The sequence below is a fragment of the Sebastes fasciatus genome, chromosome 13 (genome assembly GCF_043250625.1).
Source record: "Sebastes fasciatus isolate fSebFas1 chromosome 13, fSebFas1.pri, whole genome shotgun sequence".
Classification (NCBI taxonomy): Eukaryota; Metazoa; Chordata; class Actinopteri; order Perciformes; family Sebastidae; genus Sebastes; species Sebastes fasciatus.
The window spans coordinates 4014105-4036907 of record NC_133807.1 but is presented as its reverse complement, the minus strand read 5'-3'; the positions used below and the strand labels follow the sequence as shown (position 1 = coordinate 4036907).

Genomic DNA, 22803 nt, shown 5'->3' with positions numbered 1-22803 from the left:
ATATCATGCCGTAAAGACTTCAGTAGCTGACAAAGTTAGCAGAGACAACTGGGTAATAGCCTACTACATGTAGATATTTTATCACTGACCATTTGGAAAATAAAGTGAATGTTCAGCAACTATTGGTGAGTGGGACCCATTGTGTTATTTATGCTGATTAGACAGCTGGATTCTGACATAAAAATCTTACCTGGAGCACCTTTACAGTTCATAAACAGCTGCTCAGGGGGCCTTGTAAAAGAACATGATAAATTCCTAACCTCACACACTGCACACGTAGTGTACAGCACGTATGGACTGTGCATATTTAAACCATTTCACATGTCTATCCAATCTGTCCGCTGGTACCAAGATATCTAGAACCAATCATGAATGACAGACTTTACCCCGTGTGCTACTGGATGAATTTCAGTTTTTAAATACTCCAACAATTTAAAAAGCATTCCTCAGGTTTGTCCTTTTTTTCACTGGTGGTAACTGATGAAATGCCAGAAGGTAGAATCTGGCTGAATTAGCTTTATTTGTACCACTGATATCTAAGTATTTGGGAATTAAAAGATGTAAAACTCCTTTATTTATTCTTGCATGCTAAAATTGAACAGAATACAGATTGGTAATTAATCAAAAGTTTGTTTATACCATCAATTTTGTAATTGTAATTATGTCTCATCTGACTGTCCTTGAATGGAAATGTTTTCAATGAAGCTTTGTAACGCTTGCATTTTAAAGTTTGTCAGTTTAACACTTAATTGCAGGTTTGTAAAACACTATTCATCAATCATGAAGGTACTGTAAATGCTGCACTGTCAATGTTTGGCTATCTATTGAATATATTGTGTATTTATATCACTGGTGTATTCTAGTTTATTGTAGTGGGTATACTGTGATGATGTGCCGTTAAATAGCACTGGGAACAGGCTAACAGCAAGAATATGTTTTTCTTGCATTTTTTAGATGGAACGGAACAGGAATTGTGGGGAGAGAGAAGGGGACTGGAAATGATGAAACAAAAATGTGTGACTGGTTGATTAGAGCAAGCCGTCTTAAAGCTGAAGTAGGCGAGATTGGAGCAAATATGATTAAAAAAAGTTATTTGTCGGTCGCTATATCGTGACAGTAGTACATGAAACAGGTAACCTGAAAAAAATCTTGTTACTCTGTGTCTTCCGGTGTTCTCCGGTGTCCTCCAGTGCTCTTGACGGCATCTGCAAGATTTCACAGACCGGAGGAAAACAAGCAGTAAGAGCTGATCTGAGGTCTGCTGTCCAGCTGCCGTCTATGAGAGCCGGCTGTCAATCACTCGCGAACTCCGACCAAGAAAAAACCTGAAAACAGAGCCATGAGGAGGAGCAGAAGTCTAGTTTTCTCTCAGAACACTTGAATTACAATATGCTGAAAGGTTATTATGGAATTTTTGCCCAATGATGCCAAAAATATACTGACTACTGAAGCTTTAAAGCTAGAGTTGGTAAGCTTCAAAAATATTTTTTTGTTATATTAGTTGAAATTCTCATTACATTCCGACAGCAATCAATAAATCAAATGCTCTGACAAAAATAAAATAAAAGATATATAATGATTGGACGGGCTACCTGTCCGTCTACCTACCTGCCGTGCACTCGTTGCGGATCTTCGGAGCCTTCCACAAGCTGCTAGCTTGACCACTGTGAGTACTAACAATAACCATGTCCGTTGTTTACGTTCTTTATGATAATTTTGGGGGAATGTCTTTAGAGGGAGGCCTGAAGAGACGGACTGTCAGCGTTGGTGACTTTCTCTCTAGATTTAGGGACTGTTGGAGCTGCTAGCTACTTTCATTGGAGAAGAGTTGGCAACACTGGGAAGTTTTTTTAGGTTGGATCATTTTTTTTAAATTTAGTGTAATTTTGCTGGTTTCTCAACATTACCAACCCTAGCTTTAATGTGAGGAATGTCAACTGTCAGAAAAATAAACTGAATCTGAAAAGAACTAATTTCGAACTACAGTCCAAAAAGAGAAAAGTTCACCCTCTGGGGAATATGAATGTGCACACAAACCTTAATCAAATTTGCACAGTTAGTATTTCCTTCAAACTACAAGAAAGGATGGAATGTATAAAAACACAATAAGCCGACTCATATCTGCTGAAGTGCAGAGTGTTAGCTAATATTATTTCACAGATATAAAGTCCATCTGAAATCTTTTCATTGAGTTTAGCTAAAGACTGGGGCAGATAAGTGTCATTGCGTACTTGGTTTCCATAACAACTGGGCTATTTTCAACAGATCAGGCTGTTTGTTTGTTGAATATTGTTAAATTTCATACATTTATTACAACTTTGAGTGATATTTAGCATATGTATTCGAGGGAGACAGACAAAGAAAACTCAACTTCTTTTCCCAAAGACCAAAGTCAGCTTTGTGGAAGAGGAAGAGGAGGTACGTAGAGAGAGGACGACGATACAGAGATCAGACAGTTAACAACAGACGGAAGCTACTGCTCTGTTCCCGAGACCTCATGTTTATTCTGAAATAAGTCTCAAAATGAAAACTAGAGATTTTAACTTTCAAAATTAAGTAAACTTCTGAACTATAATACTGTATTCTCAACAGTTTATTACTGTACAAGTTGTGTACAGTATGTTACTTTAGATTTTCTGTGAACCCCCAACCTTAAAGTTCAAACTGCGCCTATGTTTCACCCCCAAGGGGTTCCTGGAGGCCACCCAAGGAGATTTGCTTGGATCACTTTTGGGCAGTCGCTCAACAGGCACTGGGAACCTATTATATACTGTAACATTGCACTGTGTAGGCAGTAATATACAGTATTTAGTTTAAAGATCAAACTGTACTTGACCCTCAGTGTGTGTTAGTATTAATGGCTCATTTAAAGATCATTGCAGACCTTGTGCTTTCCACGGCACTGCACAAACAACTGGGATTGACTTCAAGTTAAATGGTATCACCCTGAATGCCTGACTTCATTTCCCACACTAGTAATCCTCCAGGAAATTCTCTAACTGCAAGTGTGTGTGTATATATTTGGCCTGACTGGAACCTTTCTCGGTTCAGGCTACAGAAACACCAGTATTTGTGTGGAGTTAAGTGTGCATGGGTACACTAAAAGAAGCATGACTTCATGCCCTTCATTATGGTTATTAATGCTTCATTAATGAAGCACAGTGTCTGTGTGTCTGCACCAGCATGAATGAATTGTCAGAGACTCATTTCTGCTTATGCTTATTATTCATATGGATTATTTGTTGTAAATACAGATGTTCTTTCTTCATTTGTGAAGAATCCATAAAATGGCCAATGTCAACAAATAAAGAAAGATCATCATATTTATGTGTCTTTAGACACAGTCTGTGTCCTAGATATTTTAAGCATGAAATGTAGAATGGAGCTAGTGTTATGTTTAGTCCAGCTGTCACTCAGCGTGATCGACATGTCACTCACCAAACAAACTTCACTTACTGTAACTACTCAGCCTTTCCCATGTATTGTCATCTCCCTCACTTACCTACTCTACCTGTCGTTCTCCTTACTTACCTAGTCCGCTCACCACTATCTTTGCCTCTTTTCCACCTATGTCATACAGCTTCATCTACCTGTCACTGCATGTGCACGATACATTAGTTACTAGGGCTGGGAAGATTCACCTATCTCCTGATTCAATACTATCACGATTCAATATGTATGCGATTTTGAAGTATTGCGATTCTACAAGTATTGCGACTTGAAAATCGCGATTTATTGTGATTTCCGTTAACTTTTGTACCACTAGACCATGGGAATAAGTTAAATCATACACTTCTAGGGCCTTTTACTTTGGAAAATCTAAAGTAATCCCGTAAAAAGAAGTAAGTAAAGTATAGTATTTATTAAATTTTTTCCAGCAACCCAAAAATCAAAGAATAAAGACATTTTCCTTACAAATCTGTGGTATTTTCTTTTTAATTTATAAGGAACATGTAATGTTTTATATTTCTGGTAAATATAATACAATCAATCTTATTTCCATATATGTGTTTTGTATACAGTTCCCTTTGTTAACACCTTATTTTGAAAACCGGACGTAGTCACACGTGTATACTTCTTCTAACTTCTCCAAGGTCATTGCGAGCTCTCCCTTCAGCTCCGTTCTCTTTATGCATCCATGGTCAGCTCCATCCGGACCGTTTGAATACATTCAACATAAATGCCAGTATACGGGTGCTCTACAGTTGTAGCGTCGGCCCGCTTGACCACGGAGATGAGAGCGACTGCCGGCTTGACCGCATGTTTCCTGTCCATGACAGAGTGAGCATGCAGCTTTAGCCTTGATGTCTAGCTCTGCTTTTCCTGCAATGTGTAAAACCCAAAGTGTTTCCATACTTTACTGGATGTGTAGTGTTTACCACTTTGGATTTAACATGTGAGGGTGCAGGTCGTATCCGCTGTTTTTCCGCTTTTTCGTTTCAGCACGCTGCGGCCGACTGCGGATTGATTTGGTTGACGGATACAGATATGGATATGGCGTCACGGTACTCTGACTACAGTACAACAATAAAATCGGTAACTTCCTTCCACCTCCGCATAGACTCAATGAAGCAAATATATTGATCCTGGTATTAAAAAAATCTATTTCAAAATCAGTGAATGGATTTTTTTTCCCCACCCCTATTAGTTACAGTATAATAACTAAACTAAGCTCCTGCAAACTGCACACCAAATAACCGGTAAAAGCATGATTACTGTTTGAAATGACCATTACTGAACCAAAACCTTTTTATGCAAGATGGAAAACATAAATCATCATTGTAATTTCTTCTTAATTGTAACCAGCACTTGACTGACAAGAAGATAACAGGATTCGCCAAGGGTGTTGAGTGCCCAACATTTTTCTCCAGATTACTGGAGTTTCTAAAGCCCTCTGGCTTTGCACATGTTGGTAGCCCCACCTCAGGTTACGTCTTCCTGAAAGTGCCTTGGATTCCAGAGTAACTCAACAACCCCTGAGAAGCTTGTTTTTGCTGACCTCCGGTGGTTTAACCTCTCACCTTGCTGTGGTGAAATACAGGAGCAGCAAAACACTGCTTCTCAGCCTGGTGCTAAATAACTCTTTATCCAGCTTATTCTCGGGGGGGGGGGGGGGGGCGTTACTGTAGAAATGATTATGGGCCTAACTTCCATCGAGGTAGCGGAAGTAGCAGTAAGCTAGTTAGTCCCATAGGACAACCATTTTTAAACCCCTTTTTAACAGATATTTAACTAACGTTAAATTTGCGTTTTCTAAAATGTCCTTGCAGAGCTCTGGTACTTGTTGTGCTGTTCGCGGCTGTACTAATATTCAGACAAAGCTAAATTTGTGGCTTCAACAACAGTGTGTTGAACATGCACCCAAAACAAAAAGGGATTGTTTTTGTGACCAACGGTACAGTTTCCATCGCCTACCTTCAGACGAGGAAGCCAGAAGACTGTGGCTGAGAAACCTAAACTTGAAGAGACCACCCTAAACCCCGTATGTGTGCTCATTTCATTTTGTCGACAAAAATCTAACGTAGGAAAACCTGTATTCTACTTTGTGGTTGGGCTACGAAAGAGCAGCGGAGAAGAGATGTCAGGTCCTTAAAGGGACCAACAGCAGTGCCAGGAGAACATCAGGTATGATTTCATGTGTAGGGAGGACATAGCATTGTAGCGTTGGTTCAATGACAGCCAGCTACTTTCACTACTTTCTGTACAGTTTAAAATGTAAGGCAGTTTATGACATGGAGTGCAGGGCAGCGTTAGTCTAAAAATAGTTTAAGTACGGTTATCTGTGTGTAGAAAATAAAACAAAACCGTGTTACTGTGGAAGTACTTTGACCAAAATTTGATATAAGGAACACACACCTAGAAAAAATCTAAATAATAATAATAATGGACCCGCTCTTTAAATAGCAGGCACCTCCATTGCACCTTCATTATGCTAGACCTGCTCTACTCTGCTGCGGGCTTCGGGGGGGTGGTGGTTGAAGCAGCTCTGTACCATCTGCACCATCCCACGAAGGTGTGGAGGGCGCTCTTCCTGAGGGCTTGGTTTTAATAGGGTAACTTTATTAACTTCCACTGTTATTTAGAAATATGTGGAAATAAACAGCAAAACTCCATCGTTCCACAGAGTGGAGCTGCAACACAAAGCAAAGCAGAAAGATCTATTTAAATGTGTTAATCTACAGTTATGTTGTCATAAACTGAACTATTCTGCAGAGGCATTTTGGGTTCAGAATATATGAATGAATAAAAAAAAAGAGTTAATAAGATCCAGGTCCAGGTGGTGAACCTCTGTGGATCATCAGGACACGGCTGATCCTCTCAACACATCCACTTTTCTGATCACTCAGACTCTGACAGAGATCACTTCTTCAATCTGATAAGAGAAGAAGAGAACAGAAGTCATGAATCAGTGTTTACAGAGACTCCCTTCATCAGCTGTCAGTCAGTGATGCAGCACACAGTTCATTTATAAAACTATCATTGGCAGAACCAACCTCCATATCTCCGCTCACTACTCAATATCTCCAACAGTAACCGCAATTTATGCCCTAGCAAATTCATCAGTATGGTCGTTCCTAAAGTCTGCACCTCCTTTGGTCGTCACTCATTCCAGTTTGATGCTCCTAGTGACTGGAACAAGTTACAAAAGACACTAAAACTCCACACCCTCATCCCGTTACCCTCCTTTAATAACTCATTACAAGAGATAGTTTCTGATCACTGCACCTGCTTCTGAATTTGCCTCTCTGGAACACAGCACATATATATTTATATATCTATTGTTGTATATACTGTATATATTGTGATGTTTTAATTTTGTCTAATGTTTTATTGCACTTATCGTACTTATGTTCTATTATCTAATATCTTGTATGGCCTTGCCTTCTGTCACTGCCTCTTGGCTAGGTCGTCATTGTAAATGAGAATTGGTTCTCAGTTGACTTATCTGGTTAAATAAAGATAAAATAAAAATAGAAATAAATCATCCAGTGTAAAGAGCAGCAGGGACTTCAGTCTGTGTAGCGTAGAGTTTCCTTTCAGCTCTCATGTTAACGTACTGGAGTGAACACACTGAGCTCAGCACTCACAGACCTGCAGAGACTTTGGGCATCAAGTCTGTAGATTTCACTGAAGTACACAGTGGAAATAAACTGCTGAGAGTCCTGAACACATCATTACTGCAGAATCAGAGAGACATTCACTGCTCACTTTAATGATGGATTTACTGCTGTTAGGGTTCAAAGGTGTTGAAAAATTTCAGCAGAGGTTCTGGTCTGTATAAAGACCACGTCATGGTTACTAAATGTAACGATGGTTCTATGAAATAAGAGCCAGTGATTTGAGGCTTCAGTCAGACTGATCTCAGAGCTGTGACAAAGATGAACTGATCATTGAGAGAACAAACACTTTCTGATCAGATTTGATGGTACGACAGTTTGATGGATGAGGACCACTGTCTCTATACATGTTGTGATGCTGTCAGCTGTAATCCAGCTTCATTTCCTGGAGACGTGAAGACAACAACAACATCTTCTTCACATCAACTCTAACACATGATCACAACAAGCTTCTGGCTGATCTGATTGGCTGACTGTTCTCTCTCTCTCTCTGTGTCACTGTTCTCCTCTCACAGCTTAACGGAGGAAACACATCACAACAATACTGCTGAAACCAGCATGGACCGACTCCGACCCTCTACTGACCTCAGAGTCTCCAGTCTACAGTTTGAACTCTCCACAAGATCAGACAGCAGCTTCACTCCTGAATCCTGCAGGTCGTTTTTCCTCAGATCCAGCTCTCTCAGATAGGAGGGGTTGGACTTCAGAGCTGAGACCAGAGAAGCACAGCTGATCTCTGACAAACTGCAGCTCCACAATCTGAATAAAGAATAAATGATGAAGATAAAAATCACTTTATAAACCAATCAGATGTGTTCAGGTTTTAAATGTGTAGCTCAATATTACTATGTCCTAATCAATGAGCTTTTCCCTAAAATGAGTAGAGTGACTTTGTCATTGTGTTATTGTGGATCATCATAATGTCAGCCTTCTACAGACATCATCCAAATGTCACCACAACATTCATACACCTATTCATGTCAACACACATCAATAACATGCTGCTGATCTCTGTGTTCATCTATGTGTGTGTGTGTGTGTGTGTGTGTGTGTGTGTGTATTTGTGTGTGCTGAATGATCAATATCAATGATTAGACATTATTTGTGGAATACGTTGAAATTAACAGAAACCAGAGAAATATTTCTACTTCATGAAGTAAACTTGATCAATATAAAACCAATATTAGTTCAGATGATCTTCTGTATCCAGATGTGACCATTTACCAAAAAATTATAAACATTAATTTACTTTAACAACTAACAGTGGACATTTTCTACAGTTTCTTTAAAGGGACTGTTTGTAACTTCTTACATGTATAAATCACCCGGGTCGGTGTCCCATGCGCGCTCGCGTGTGGCTACGCTGTTGAGACTCAGACTCCAACACAAACTACACGGAAGCACCTAAACCTCAAAGTTGTCTCTAGTGAAGCCCGTCTGTTAAACAGTGTTGGCCGCGGTCGGAGTATGCGCTGGAGACCGTAGCTTTGGTCTCCAGGGCCGGAGTCTCTGCTGTACTCTGCTCCTCTGCCTGCTTGCATTCACTCAGCCTGCTCCATCTCACGTGCATGCGCGCACACTCCACACTGCAGAAGACTTCGTAGCTCTGAGAATATCTAGTGAATGTACAGTGGACGTTTGTACAGAAATAACTGCTGCAGCTCCTCCAGACCAACAGAGGTTTCCTGTGTCTTGTGAAGTGACGGGGCTCCGCAGCGAGAAATGTTATCGTCTCCGACCGGGTGCCGGTGTCTCCCTCCCACCACGGTCGGGAGGCTGAAGCAGGAAAAGCCAACACTAAGATCAGCAGTGATTCATGGAGAGACCTTCATCTGGTCAGCTAACATTGCTGCCAAGCAGGTGAAATATAGAGTGATATTGTGGTTTTAGCTGACGTGTGTCGCCTCAGTGTTTTGAGCGATGCTCGTTCATGTCTATGTAGAGCGAGCACAAGCGCGAGCAACAGGACGCTGACTTTCATTGACTTAACGGCCACGGGTGTCGCTGTTAACAAGCAATTTCTGATTCTTACAAATAGTCCCTTTAGGAAACACAAGTCTTTTGTGACTGCAGACTAAATTTAATTCAAGAAACATGAAAATATGAACAAGAAGACATTAACAACTTTATGGATGTAAGTTATGTTTGTACATAAATCAGGTTCAATTGTTAATTAAACCTATAAGATCTATAATAGTAACAGAGTCAGTGAACTGACCCCAGAGCCTCCAGTCTACAGTGTGGACTCTCCAGAAAACCACACAGAAGCTTCACTCCTGAATCCTGCAGCTCGTTTCCACCCAGATCCAGGACTGTCAGATGGGAGGGGTTGGACTTAAGAGCTGAGGCCAGAGAAGCACAGCTGATCTCTGACAAGCTGCAGCTCACCAATCTGAATAAAGAATAAATTATGAAAATAAAAATCACTTTATAATCCAATCAGATGTGTTCAGGTTTTAAATGTGTAGATCAACAGTACTATGTCCTAATCAATGAGCTTTTCCCTAAAATGAGTAGTGACTTTGTCATTGTGGATCATCATAATGTCATCATCCAATCATCCAAATGTCACCACAACATTCATACACCTATTCATGTCAACAAACATTAATAACATGCTGCTGATCTGTCAGGTCTGGAATTAAAGGATCAATACTATATTGATCCTTTAAACAGCTGCATTTGGTGTGTGTGTGTGTTTGTGTGTGTGTGTGTGTGTGTGTGTGTGTGTGTGTGTGGGCATGCATGCGTGTGTGTGTGTGTGTGTTCAGAAAGATCAATATCAACAATCAGACATTATTTAACAAAACACATTTAAATGAACAGAAACCAGACAAATATTTCTACTTCATGAAGTAAACTTGATCAATGTAAAACCAATATTAGTTCAGATGATCTTCTGTATCCAGATGTGACCATTTACCAACAATGATGAACATTAATTTACTTTAACAACTAACAGTGGACATTTTCTACACTTTCTTTAAGAAACACAAGTCTTTTGTGACTGCAGACTAAATTTAGTTCAAGAAACATGAAAATATGAAGAAAAATACATTAACAACTTTATGGATGTAAGTTATGTTTGTACATAAATTAGGTTAATTGTTAATTAAACCTATAAGATCTATAATAGTAACAGTGAGTCAGTGAACTGACCCCAGAATCTTCAGTCCACAGTGTGGACTCTCCAGAAAACCACTCAAGAGCTTCCCTCCTGAATCCTGCAGGTCGTTGTTACTCATCTGCAGCTCTCTCAGATGGGAGGGGCTGGACTTCAGAGCTGAGACCAGAGAAGCACAGCTGATCTCTGACAACCTGCAGCCCCTCAATCTGAATAAAGAATAAATGATGTAAGTTTAGAAGACAACGTTCCTGCTTGAAATCATTCAATGTTTAATAATGTGTTCAGAGCTGAAGAAGGTTTAGAATGTAGAAGTTTAGAAAATGTAAACTCCAAACACCTGAAGCCAACGGGATTCAAGATTCAAGATTTGGATTTGCCACATACTCATACAGGATGTGCAGTGAAATGCAAAGTGGCAGTGCTCACAAGATTGTGCGAAACAACATCAACTACACAAATAATTTTAAAATGTGATAAAAATTGTAGGGACAATGGCATTATTTACAATGAGAGGGGTCTATATACAATATGGAATATAAATATAAGTGTGTGAATATAATAATATTGAGTGTGTGTGTATTCTCTGGATGTGTGTGTGAACGTGTGTGGATAAGAGGGGCAGCGTGTGGCGCTGGATGCAGGTTAAAAACTGTAAAATACAAAAAGTGAAACAGAGCTCTCATTAATATGAATGACAACGTGCTGCTACTTCAATAAAGACGTAGTGACTTCACCTCTTAAACTCTGACAGCTCCACCAGTGGATCCATCTATACTAACTCATGTTGTGCAGCCAAACACAAATAAAAACCCACAGAAATTGATTCAAGATTCAACTCAAGATCTCAAAGTTTCAAAATCTGTCAAATATGTCAGAATGGATTTTAGGGGAAAGGGAAGGAAATCAGGCAACAAAAAAATTAGCAAAAAGTACACTTGCTACTTACACAACGTGGACGCTGGGCATGAAAATGACAACTTCGTTGGTCTGAAACTGTGCTTTGCGTCACTTTGCGCTGGGTGTAAGATAGGGCCCTCAGTGTGGATCAGTATAATATCAGCCTTGTGTCTGCAGTTTAGTGTCACCACAACTTTCACATCATATTAATCTCAGTACAGAAGTAAAAAATGGTGGCTAATAACCCAAGTAAACTGTGGGATACTATGAAGAAAATCACCAACATGGCTCCATCTCATAAAAATCTCAGCACCCCCAACGATCTGCAAAAAGCAAGGGAGCTAAATGACTTTTACCTGAGATTTGAAACAAGGGACTTTTCTTCTGAATGTAGAGATGTTTCTAACTCAATCTCTGTCTCTGAGCAGGACGCCAGGTTGGTGATGGAACCTCATCAAATAAAATCACTTTTTAAACAACTGTGTACTAAGAAGGCCACAGGGCCAGATGGGATATCTGCTTTTCTTCTTAAAACATGTGCAGAGGAGCTAACAACAGCATGGTGCCCCATCTTCCAAAAATCTGTGGACTCTCACACCATCCCCTCCCTCTGGAAGAAATCAATAATCACACCGGTCCCTAAAAAAACGTGCCCAAAGGTCAACAATGACTTCAGGCCGGTGGCTATGACATCCATTGTCATGAAGTGTTTTGAGAGGATTATGGTGACACTGCTCAGGAAGGAGGTGGAGGTGCATTTAGATCCTTTTCAGTTTGCCTATAAGCGAGGCCGCAGCACAGATGATGCTATTAAATGTATCACTCATTTGGTAAGTAAACATCTTGAGGATCCAAAAGCTTATGCACGTGTGTTGTTTGTTGACTTTAGCTCAGCCTTCAACACCGTGCAGCCGCACTTGCTCATGGGAAAGATGAGGGAGATGAGTGTAAATCCTTTCACCTTAAAATGGTACCTCTCCTTTCTGACAGACAGAACGCAGCAGGTCAGGGTCAACAGCGCCCTCTCAGACCCACCCAGGTCGATCAGCACTGGTGCCCCTCAGGGTTGTGTTAGCTCCCCAGTCCTCTTTACATTATACACAAATGACTATAAGCGATCCCATCCTGAGAACTTTATTATTAAGTTCTCTGATGACACAGCCATACTCAGCCTGCTACACAGGGATAGCAGCCCACTGGACGATTTCTCTGAAATAGAGGAATTTGTGTAGCGGTGTGACAACAACCATCTTGAGTTGAATGTGAGGAAGACAGAGGAGATGGTGTTTGACCCAAAGATGGTGGGTGACCTCAGGCCTGTGGTTATTAAAAATACACCTATCACACAGGTCTGTTCATACAGGTATTTAGGGGTCCACATCGACAACACTCTCAGCTGGAAGGTACATGTTGGAAACCTCTGCTCCAAACTTCAACAGCGGATGTACTTCTTACGCAGACTCAGGTTCTATGGAGTGGAGCAGAAGATCATGTTGCTTTTCTACCGGGCTGTCTTGGAAAGTATCGTAAGATACGGCATCACGGCCTGGTACGGTAACCTGACTGTGCAGTTGAGGTCACAGATTTCTCGCCTGGTGCAGACTGCCATGAAGATTATTGGGTTCAAAAACCACCCTACCCTCCAGATGCTTTATGAGCAGTCTGTCATCAGACAGGCACAGAACATTGTGTCAGACCCAACTCACATCTTACATCAGGAGTACCAACTTTTACCTTCCGGCAGGAGATATAGAATCCCACGGTGCAGATTGAACCGTTACAAACATTCATTCCTGCCGATGTCTATTAAACTCCTCAACAACTCGTAACATCAGGCTATCATAATGACAGTGCAATATGTTAAATTGGGACAGTGCAATATGTTAAATTGGGACAGTGCAATATGTTAAATAGGGACAGTGCAATATGTTGCATCTGTGTAATATTAGGCTATTGTCTGTGCAATATGGGCAACACGGTAGACGGTGCAGTGCACTACCGGTGCAATACCTGCCATGGTGTGTGTGATAGTGTGTGTGATAGTATGTGCCATTATGTACATGGACTTTGTATGTGTTGAAACATCTGTTTCTGTGAAACTGTTTCCCTGTCTGATGTGGAATTGTTTATTATTGTTGTTGATGCTGTTTTAATTTAGTGTTTGTAACTGCAGTTGGACGGAGTCCAGGAAACATTTCCCCACGGGGACAATAAAAGTATATCTTATCTTATCTTACCTCAGAGTCTTCAGTCTACAGTGTGGACTCTCCAGAAAACCACTCAAGAGCTTCACTCCTGAATCCTGCAGGTCGTTGTTACTCAGCTCCAGGTGTCTCAGACGGGAGGGGTTGGACTTCAGAGCTGAGGCCAGAGAAGCACAGCTGATCTCTGACAACCTGCAGCCCCTCAATCTGAATAAAGAATAAATGATGTAAGTTTAGAAGACAACGTTCCTGCTTGAAATCATTCAATGTTTAATAATGTGTTCAGAGCTGAAGAAGGTTCAGAATGTAGAAGTTTAGAAAATGTAAACTCCAAACACCTGAAGCCAACAGGATTCAAGATTCAAGATTCAAGATTTTGATTTGCCACATACTCATACAGGATGTGCAGTGAAATGCAAAGTGGCAGTGCTCACAAGATTGTGCGAAACAACATCAACTACACAAATAATTTTAAAATGTGATAAAAATTGTAGGGACAATGGCATTATTTACAATGAGAGGGGTCTATATACAATATGGAATATAAATATAAGTGTATGAATATAATAATATTGAGTGTGTGTGTATTCTCTGGATGTGGCCGCCCTATGTGTGTGTGTGAACGTGTGTGGATAAGAGGGGCAGCGTGTGGCGCTGGATGCAGGTTAAAAACTGTAAAATACAAAAAGTGAAACAGAGCTCTCATTAATATGAATGACAACGTGCTGCTACTTCAATAAAGACGTAGTGACTTCACCTCTTAAACTCTGACAGCTCCACCAGTGGATCCATCTATACTAACTCATGTTGTGAAGCCAAACACAAATAAAAACCCACAGAAATTGATTCAAGATTCAACTCAAGATCTCAAAGTTTCAAAATCTGTTAAATATGTCAGGAAGGATTTTGGGGGAAAGGGAAGAAAATCAGGCAACAAAAAAATTTGCAAAAAGTACACTTGCTACTTACACAACGTGTGTGCTAGGCATGAAAATGACAACTTCGTTGGTCTGAAACTGTGCTTTGCGTCACTTTGCGCTGGGTGTAAGATAGGGCCCTCAGTGTGGATCAGTATAATATCAGCCTTGTGTCTGCAGTTTAGTGTCACCACAACTTTCACATCATATTAATCTCAGTACAGAAGTAAAAAATGGTGTCTGACCCCAGAGTAATCAGTGTACAGTGTGGACTCTCCAGAAAACCACACAGGGGCTTCACTCCTGAATCCTGCAGCTCGTTTCCACTCAGATCCAGGACTCTCAGATGGGAGGGGTTGGACTTCAGAGCTGAGGCCAGAGAAGCACAGCTGATCTCTGACAACCTGCAGTCCTCCAATCTGAATAAAGAATAAATGATGAAGATAAAAATCACTTTATAATCCAATCAGATGTGTTCAGGTTTTAAATGTGTAGATCAACATTACTATGTCCTAATCAATGAGCTTTCCCCTAAAATGAGTAGAGTGACTTTGTCATTGTGTTATTGTGGATCATCATAATGTCAGCCTTCTACAGACATCATCCAAATGTCACCACAACATTCATACACCTATTCATGTCAACACACATCAATAACATGCTGAAGATCTCTGCGTGTGTATGTGTGTGTGTGTGTGTGTGTGTGTGTGGGCATGCATGCGTGTGTGTGTGTGTGTGTGTGTGTTCAGAAAGATCAATATCAACAATCAGACATTATTTGACAAAACACATTTAAATGAACAGAAACCAGACAAATATTTCTACTTCATGAAGTAAACTTGATCAATGTAAAACCAATATTAGTTCAGAGGATCTTCTGTATCCAGATGTGACCATTTACCAACAATGATAAACATTAATTTACTTTAACAACTAACAGTGGACATTTTCTACAGTTTCTTTAAGAAACACAAGTCTTTTGTGACTGCAGACTAAATTTAGTTCAAGAAACATGAAAATATGAAGAAGAAGACATTAACAACTTTATGGATGTAAGTTATGTTTGTACATAAATTAGGTTCAATTGTTAATTAAATATACAAGATCTATATTAGTAACAGAGAGTCAGTGAACTGACCTCAAGAGTCTCCAGTCTACAGTGTGGACTCTCCAGAAAACCACACAGAAGCTTCACTCCTGAATCCTGCAGCACGTTTCCACTCAGCTCCAGCTCTCTCAGATAGGAGGGGTTGGACTTCAGAGCTGAGACCAGAGAAGCACAGCTGATCTCTGACAACCTGCAGAGACTCAATCTGAATAAAGAATAAATGATGTAAGTTTAGAAGACAACGTTCCTGCTTGAAATCATTCAATGTTTAATAATGTAATTCATTTAATAAACCGGACGTAGTCACACGTGTTTACTTCCTCTAACTTCTCCAAGGTGGTCTCTAGCTCTCCCGTCAGCTCCGTTCTCTTTATACATCCATGGTCAGCTCCATCAGGGCCGTTTGAATGCATTTAACTTAAATGTCAGTATATGGGTGCTCTACAGTTGTATCGTCGGCCCATTTGACCACGGAGATGAGAGAGACGGCCGGCTCGACCGCACGTTACCGCAATATGATAATGTTTCCTGTCCGTGACAGAGTTAGCATGCAGCTTTATCCGTGATGTCTAGCTCTGCTTTCCCTGCAATGTTTGAAACACAAAGTGTTTCCATACTTTACTGGATGTGTAGTGTTTACCACGCTGGATTTAAAATGGGAGGGTGCAGGTCGTATCCACGCAGACCCTCCAACGTTTAATACTTTATCGTTTCAGCTCGCGGTGGCCGGCTTGTTTGTTTTGGTTGGAACGGATATGACGTCACGTCACTCAGACTACAACAATAAAAGCGGTAACTTCCTTCTACCTCCGCATAGACTCAAATGGAGTAAATATATCCATTCTGGCTTTAAAAAATCAATGTTGCCCAAAGTTACAGACTGTTTAGTACCAAATTCCCTCTTTGTGTTACTATTCCTCCTACAGCTCAACAAGGACATTTTCAAACACAACATACTAACTGGAGACATACTAAGGCTGGGCAATATATTAATATTATATCGATATCGTGATATGAGACAAGATATCATCTTAGATTTTTGATATCGTAATATCGTGATATGGCATAAGTGTTGTCTTTTCCTGGTTTTAAAGGCTACATTACAGTAAAGTGATGTAATTTTCTGAACTTACCAGACTGTTCTAGCTGTTCTATTATTTGTTATTGACACTTTGATTATTTATCAAATATCTCATTGTGTAAATATTTTGAGAAAGCACCAATGGTCAATCCTACAATATCGTCGCAATATCGATATCGAAGTATTTGGTCAAACATATTGTGATATTTGATTTTCTCAAAGTCACTCTGCCCTAATTCATCTAACTCAGACTGCTAAAGCCTCCGATTAGTTTAAGATCAACTTTACAGGTCATTTTACACAGAACAAGACTGTGGATTTTGCCCTCATCTCGTAACACTCAGGTTATACGGGGATTGCTTCACAGACAGAAGGAATGATGACATACATCAATAATTCTTTGAATGTACATATGAACATGTGAGTATTGTATGGAGATATAATTAAAAAAAATATGAACCTGCAAAGAGGTGTCTGATGCAGAATATTTATTTGGTTGTTGTTGCAATATAAATGTCTGCGGCTTCAAATAATTAGACAATACTGACATGAAAACAGAGCACAGTTAGATCTGCTGTCAAAAAGAATGTGGGAATAACTTAGAACCACAGAAACCTCTAATTTGATGATGTCATTCATAATCATCACTTACTTGCCTTTAAGTTGGTGCAATACGTGTTTGTTGAAGAGTGCTGCACCTTTAGACATGTTCAAATAGAGTGCTACAGGAATTTGTCCTAAAACCCAGAAATGAGTCAGCATTTAAGCACTTCCTGTTCCCTCGTCTGGAAGTCAATGGGTTTTTTTAATGTGTTTTTAGTTTGATGCCTGAAATAAGGTCTGTGGTTAAAGGTCCAGTGTGTAGGATCTGGCGGTATCTAGCGATGACGTAAGGAGATTGCAACCAACTGAAGCCTCTCCTGTGTGCCAAGCGTGTTGGAGAGCTACGGTGACCGACGAAAAAACAAGAATGTCCCTCTCTAGCGCCATCTGGAGCAGAGCCAGTGCAGAGAGAGTGTGTGTGCAAACTACATAAGTTACAGTCAGTGAACTGACCTCAGAGTTTCCAGTCTACAGTTTGGACTCTCGAGTCCAGCAGACAGCAGCTTCACTCCTGAATCCTGTATGTTGTGGTTGTCACTCAGGTCCAGCTCTCTCAGATGGGAGGGGTTGGACTTCAGAGCTGAGGCCACAACTTCACAGTGAGTATCTGAGAGTTCACATTTAGAAAGTCTGTCATGACACACAAATTAAAAAATATGTTATTATGAAAGAGGACAGTTTATATTTACTTCATGCATTTGATGACTAAACAGTTTGATATATACTTCTTTGATTAACATTTGCTCCTCACATCAGTGGTTCATTTAATCTTATCTCACTGTTTGACATGAAACAATAATTCTCATCACTCTCTCTCTAACCTGCAGACTTTTAATATTTGTTTTTCTTTAATCTTTCAGATGGAGAGAGAGAACATGTAGTTACATTGCTTTTTAACATGGTGTGTTTATTAGAGTCTCTTTTGGCTTGAACAGGTTAAATTAAAATGAGTTTTGGTCAAATGTTATCTCATTTTGATGTTTAAATCAATTTGATTAAAAAATATTGTGCTTTTTTTCTGTGATATTTCTGTTTTTTTTCAGAATTATATGAAGATTCTTCTCAACATCTGAAAGAAAAAAATATTGTCTCTTATATAATAAAAAAATAAGTAAAGCCATTTTTCTGAGTTGCAACTCTTTTTCATCATCCAAACATAGATGGTAGCCAGAGATGACATATCTTCTTGCTCAATCAGTACAACATGAAGTTGCATTTTGAGAAATATAAATCTTTTAGCAGAACATTTTGTCTTCATCTTCAATGCATCATCGTCCAGCAGGTCAGCTTACAGTAAAAACAGTCTCTTACTTTGTGTCTGAGGGTCCAGGTTCAGTACTGAAGTTCAGAGGAGAATGTTTGGACCAGTCACTCTTCATAGACAGACAGCTGGGTACTGGAGACTCTGCTCTCTGTCTGTACTGAACTCTGCAAACACCAAGATGGTTGAACTCATATCACATGAATCCTTGATAAATTGTCTGATGTTAAAGCCATCTAATTAGCTCTAAATACACAAACTACTGCTACTGTCAATAATTAGGAAGTTTAAAAGTTTGTAGCTATAGCCTATTTGATTACATTACATCTTTTCTAGGTGACTGACAGCTGTCACAGATATTAAGAGGAAAATGGCACAAATCATTTAACTTTGTCTGTGTCACAAAAAGTTTGTTAAATTTTAGTTGGCAAATAAACTTCAATAAAAACTTTAACATACAAACAAAATCAACAGAAAACATTGGCGGAGATAGCTGAAAAATGAGTCATGTAAATGAGTTAGTAGCAGCTCTCTTACTTTGTGTCTGAGGGTCCAGGTTCATTACTGAAGTCTGGAGGTCTACCTATGGACCAGTCACTCTTCATAGACAGACAGCTGGGTGCTGGAGACTCTGCTCTCTGTCTGTAATGAACTCTGCAAACACCAAGATGATTTTATTCATATTGCTTGAATCCTTGATAAATTCTCTTTTTTAGGTCATTAAGGCAGCTCTAAACACACAAACTACTGCTACTGTTGACAATAACGAGGGTTAAAAGCTTGTAGCAGTTTTCTTAGATTAGACTACATCTTTTCTAGGTGACTGACAGCTGTCACAGATACTAAGAGGAAGAGTTTATTTGACGAAGTCTGTTAAATTTTAGTTGGCAAATACATTTGTGTAGACATTTTTAATATAGCAGCTCTCTTACTTTGTGTCTGACGGTGCAGGATCATTACTGAAGTGTAGAGGAATATCTTTAGATATTACTAAATCAAGCCCCCAGAAAGAGCGCCGGGATTTGAAACAAATTTTCGCTGAACCTTTAACCAGCACAACATATTTGTGAGGTCCTGCCAGCAAGCTGTTCGTGACTGAGGGGATAGATGGACTGGTACCACGGGAACATGTCAGAGTCTTCATGTTTTTTATAGGTCTCGCACTGAGAAGCCACCAGTGTGTCCGTGTGAGGACGAGAATCTGAGCCTCGCTCTCGATGAAACACCAACACAGAGAGCAGAGGACAGAAGCAGCGTCCCCGTAAAGGACACCAAAACATAGCAGCATAGTTTGTTTTCTGTTCAGTTGGCTCAGACGCTGTGAAAAAACACTTATAATGGCAGGGAAAACCCTGGTTTTTATCAATTGTATCCACATTTTGGTAAATTCCACGATATTTCGAATTTTTAAAGTTGATTCCATTTTTTATTATCAAATTCAAATCACATGGACTACAGAACTCCTTATTTACATGTTGGCAGAGTCCCCTTTGTTCACGTTTGTTTATGTGCTAAAAGTGTGATTAAAGGTTCTTTCACGCCTGTAGTTGAGTTCATTTGGACCGGACCAAGAGAAAAAATAATCCATTGTTACATTTTAGTTCTGGTCCGGTTCCTGTTCACACTGACTTTTTACAAACCAACCAGAGGAGTAAACAGGAAGTCATAGAGACTGACAGGTAACTCTCTGATTGTCATCCTGCATCATCAGGACCCACGTGGGGAAATCAAATTCTGTGACTGACAGAATTTTTTGCAGCACTTTATTGCTTCTGATGTGTATATTTGTGTTCTTTGATTAATACATACTAATAAATTGGCCACATGTTATGATGAATAATTATAAACAGGTCTCTTCATACAAATACCTGGGAGTTATGATAGACTCCACCCTATCATAGACCCCTCACATTGAATTTACTTGTAGAAGATACAGCAGCGCATTTACTTTCTTCGCAGACTCAGATCATTTGGAGCCAGTAGCCAGATTATTTTTCTATTTTTCAGTTCCGTGATTCAGAGTGTCCTGTTGTACTGCAGCACAGCCTGGCTCGGTAGTATATCTGTAAAACTTAAAACTAAACTTTATAGCCAAATCAAAATCTGCGCGAAGATCATTGGCCAACCTGTGACAGCCTCCTTTCAAGCAACTCACAACAAGAGCATGCTCAGACTTGCCAACAGCATCTCTTCTGATACCTTACATGTTTTAAATGGGGAATATCAACTTCTGCCATCCAAGAAGCGATTCAGAGTCCCTACGTTTAACCGCATCAGGCTAAAGAACGCTTTTGTTCATCAGTCCATCTTGCTGTTAAATAATAATTAATGTGCTGCTAAAGACATGTAAATCCAGAGGACAGATGGTAATTTTGTAATGGGTTATGTATGAATAATTGTGATGTGTTTTGTTTTTTTGTCTGATGGGTCTTACTTGTCTGTCTGTTTATGGTAACAGTATGTCTATTGTATGTGTACTTTTTCTCAAACTGAGCTGCCTATGGATGCAAAATGAATTTCAGTGCAAACTGACAATAAAGTTGTATCGTATCATATTGTAATAGTAGAGACAGGACTGTACAAAAGCCCCTTTGCACGCTTTCAGATGATTGGTGCGAATGCATAGTGCGAACGTCGGGGAGCGCACGGACACGTGCATGAGGCGTATTACTTTGGGATCGCTGTCACACACTTTTTAATGGAGTTCATGAACTGACAAAGTACACAGAGTTAGATACAAGCACAGCAGTTTTAACCGCTGCCGTGCTTCTATACATGACGTTAAATACAATCAATAAGATCACTTCCTGAACAGATTTCACCATCAGCAGATGGATTTATTAGTAGTTTAGCTTTTGAAATAATGCTAAAATCACATCTCTGCTGGTGGTTGGTTCGCTTGCTTTCACATCTGAATCAAACAACACCAGAGTTTGCTTGGAAGCGGACCGAGACAAAACTTTTAAGGTGGACCAGAGTTCGGTTGTTTGGTCTTCACCAGAGTTTGAATGAGCTTTCACATCACCCTAAACAAACTGTACTAACCGGGCAAACAGACCTGAGTTTGTTTTAACCGAACAGAATGGGTTATGAGTGAAAGCAACCATAGCGACCTGTTTCCCAAGCAAGGGAGTAAATAGAGAGAGAGAAAAAGCACAACAAAACGTAATCCGCTCACGCCCGTTGATGATGTTTTTCTTCTTTAGTTGGTCATATATCACGGCTAGTTAGCAATACAACCCAAAGTTCTACCAAAGTTCAGTATCACTTTAACTGTGATTAGAAGTTACTGGTGAGCCAGACCTTTGTCCAGCGATATCTCTGTCAATTTTACTGCAAATGAAAATATTCTGCAACATTTTGGAATATTTAGCTCCTATTTGGTGGCCATTTTGAAAAAAATGGCTGACACAGCACCCAGGGGCCAAATTTGCAGTGCCCCAATATCTATATATTTTCATAACATATAAACCTACATCTGTGCCAAATGTGTTTCTTCTATAGAAAAATGCACAATTGTTACAAATATTTCAGTTTAGCTGCCCCGCTACCACCCTGCCTCAGTCTACAGTCTCCATCCTTCTGCTCTGTTATTCATTTACAGGAAATCTTTGACCTTAGAGTTTATCTATGAGGGTGTGTGTGTTACTCACACAGATCAGCTTTTTAACACGCTGTGTTTACGAGAATCTCTTTTGGCTTGAACAGGTTGAATTAAAATGAGTTTTGGTCAAATGTTATCTCATTTTTATGTTTAAATCAATTTGATTAAAACAAATGTGCTTTTTTTGTAATATTTCAGTTTTTTGTTTTCAGACTTATATGGCTAAGATTCTTTTCAACATCTGAAAGAGAAAAATATTGTCTGTTATTAAATAATTTAAGCCATTTTCCTGAGTTGCAACTCTTTTTCATCATCCAAACATAGATGGTAGCCAGAGATGACACATCTTCTTCCTCTGTTAGTACAACATGAAGCTGCATTTTGAGGAATATTAATCTTTTAGCAGAACATTTTGTCTTCATCCTCAATGCTTAATTTTCCACCAGGTAATCTTATAGTAAAAACAGTCTCTTACTTTGACTCTGAGGTTCCAGGTTCATTACTGACGTTTGGAGGTTGATCTTTGGACCCGTCATTCTTCATAGACAGACAGCCAGAGACTAGAGACTCTGCTCTGTCCTCCTCTTCCTCCACACCACCACTCATCTTCTGATCTGAAGTCAGTCTGAGAGGTGAAACAGGAACACTGACTGTGAGCTCAGAACATTTAACAAAAACAAGTTTGTGCAAGAGTCACAGGCAAGACTGACAGAACAGGAAGTAACACACATTATACAGTATAATAAAAGCATCCAGCATTCACCTGGTCAGTTCTCTTTAAATCTCTGCTTGTTTTCTTGGGTTACAGCAGGTTTAATGAGGATTATTCAGCCAGTCATGACTTTGTGTTCACAGATGAATCAAACTGTTGAGTTCATTCTAA

The 22803-nt window shown here is 39.7% G+C and overlaps 1 protein-coding gene across 1 annotated transcript in view; it reads right to left on the bottom strand.

Moving 5' to 3' along the window:
• Positions 1–6181: 6181 nt before the first annotated feature.
• Positions 6182–22803, bottom strand: part of LOC141781478 (uncharacterized) — a 50490-nt gene continuing 33868 nt past the window's right edge. The window contains exons 17-20 of the mRNA XM_074657237.1: positions 14509–14682; positions 13380–13553; positions 7704–7877; positions 6182–6373 (exon numbers count right to left, since the gene is read on the bottom strand). Coding sequence (XP_074513338.1) covers positions 6361–6373; positions 7704–7877; positions 13380–13553; positions 14509–14682 — 535 coding nt within the window. The 3' untranslated portion in view covers positions 6182–6360. The remainder of the gene's footprint in view (positions 6374–7703; positions 7878–13379; positions 13554–14508; positions 14683–22803) is intronic.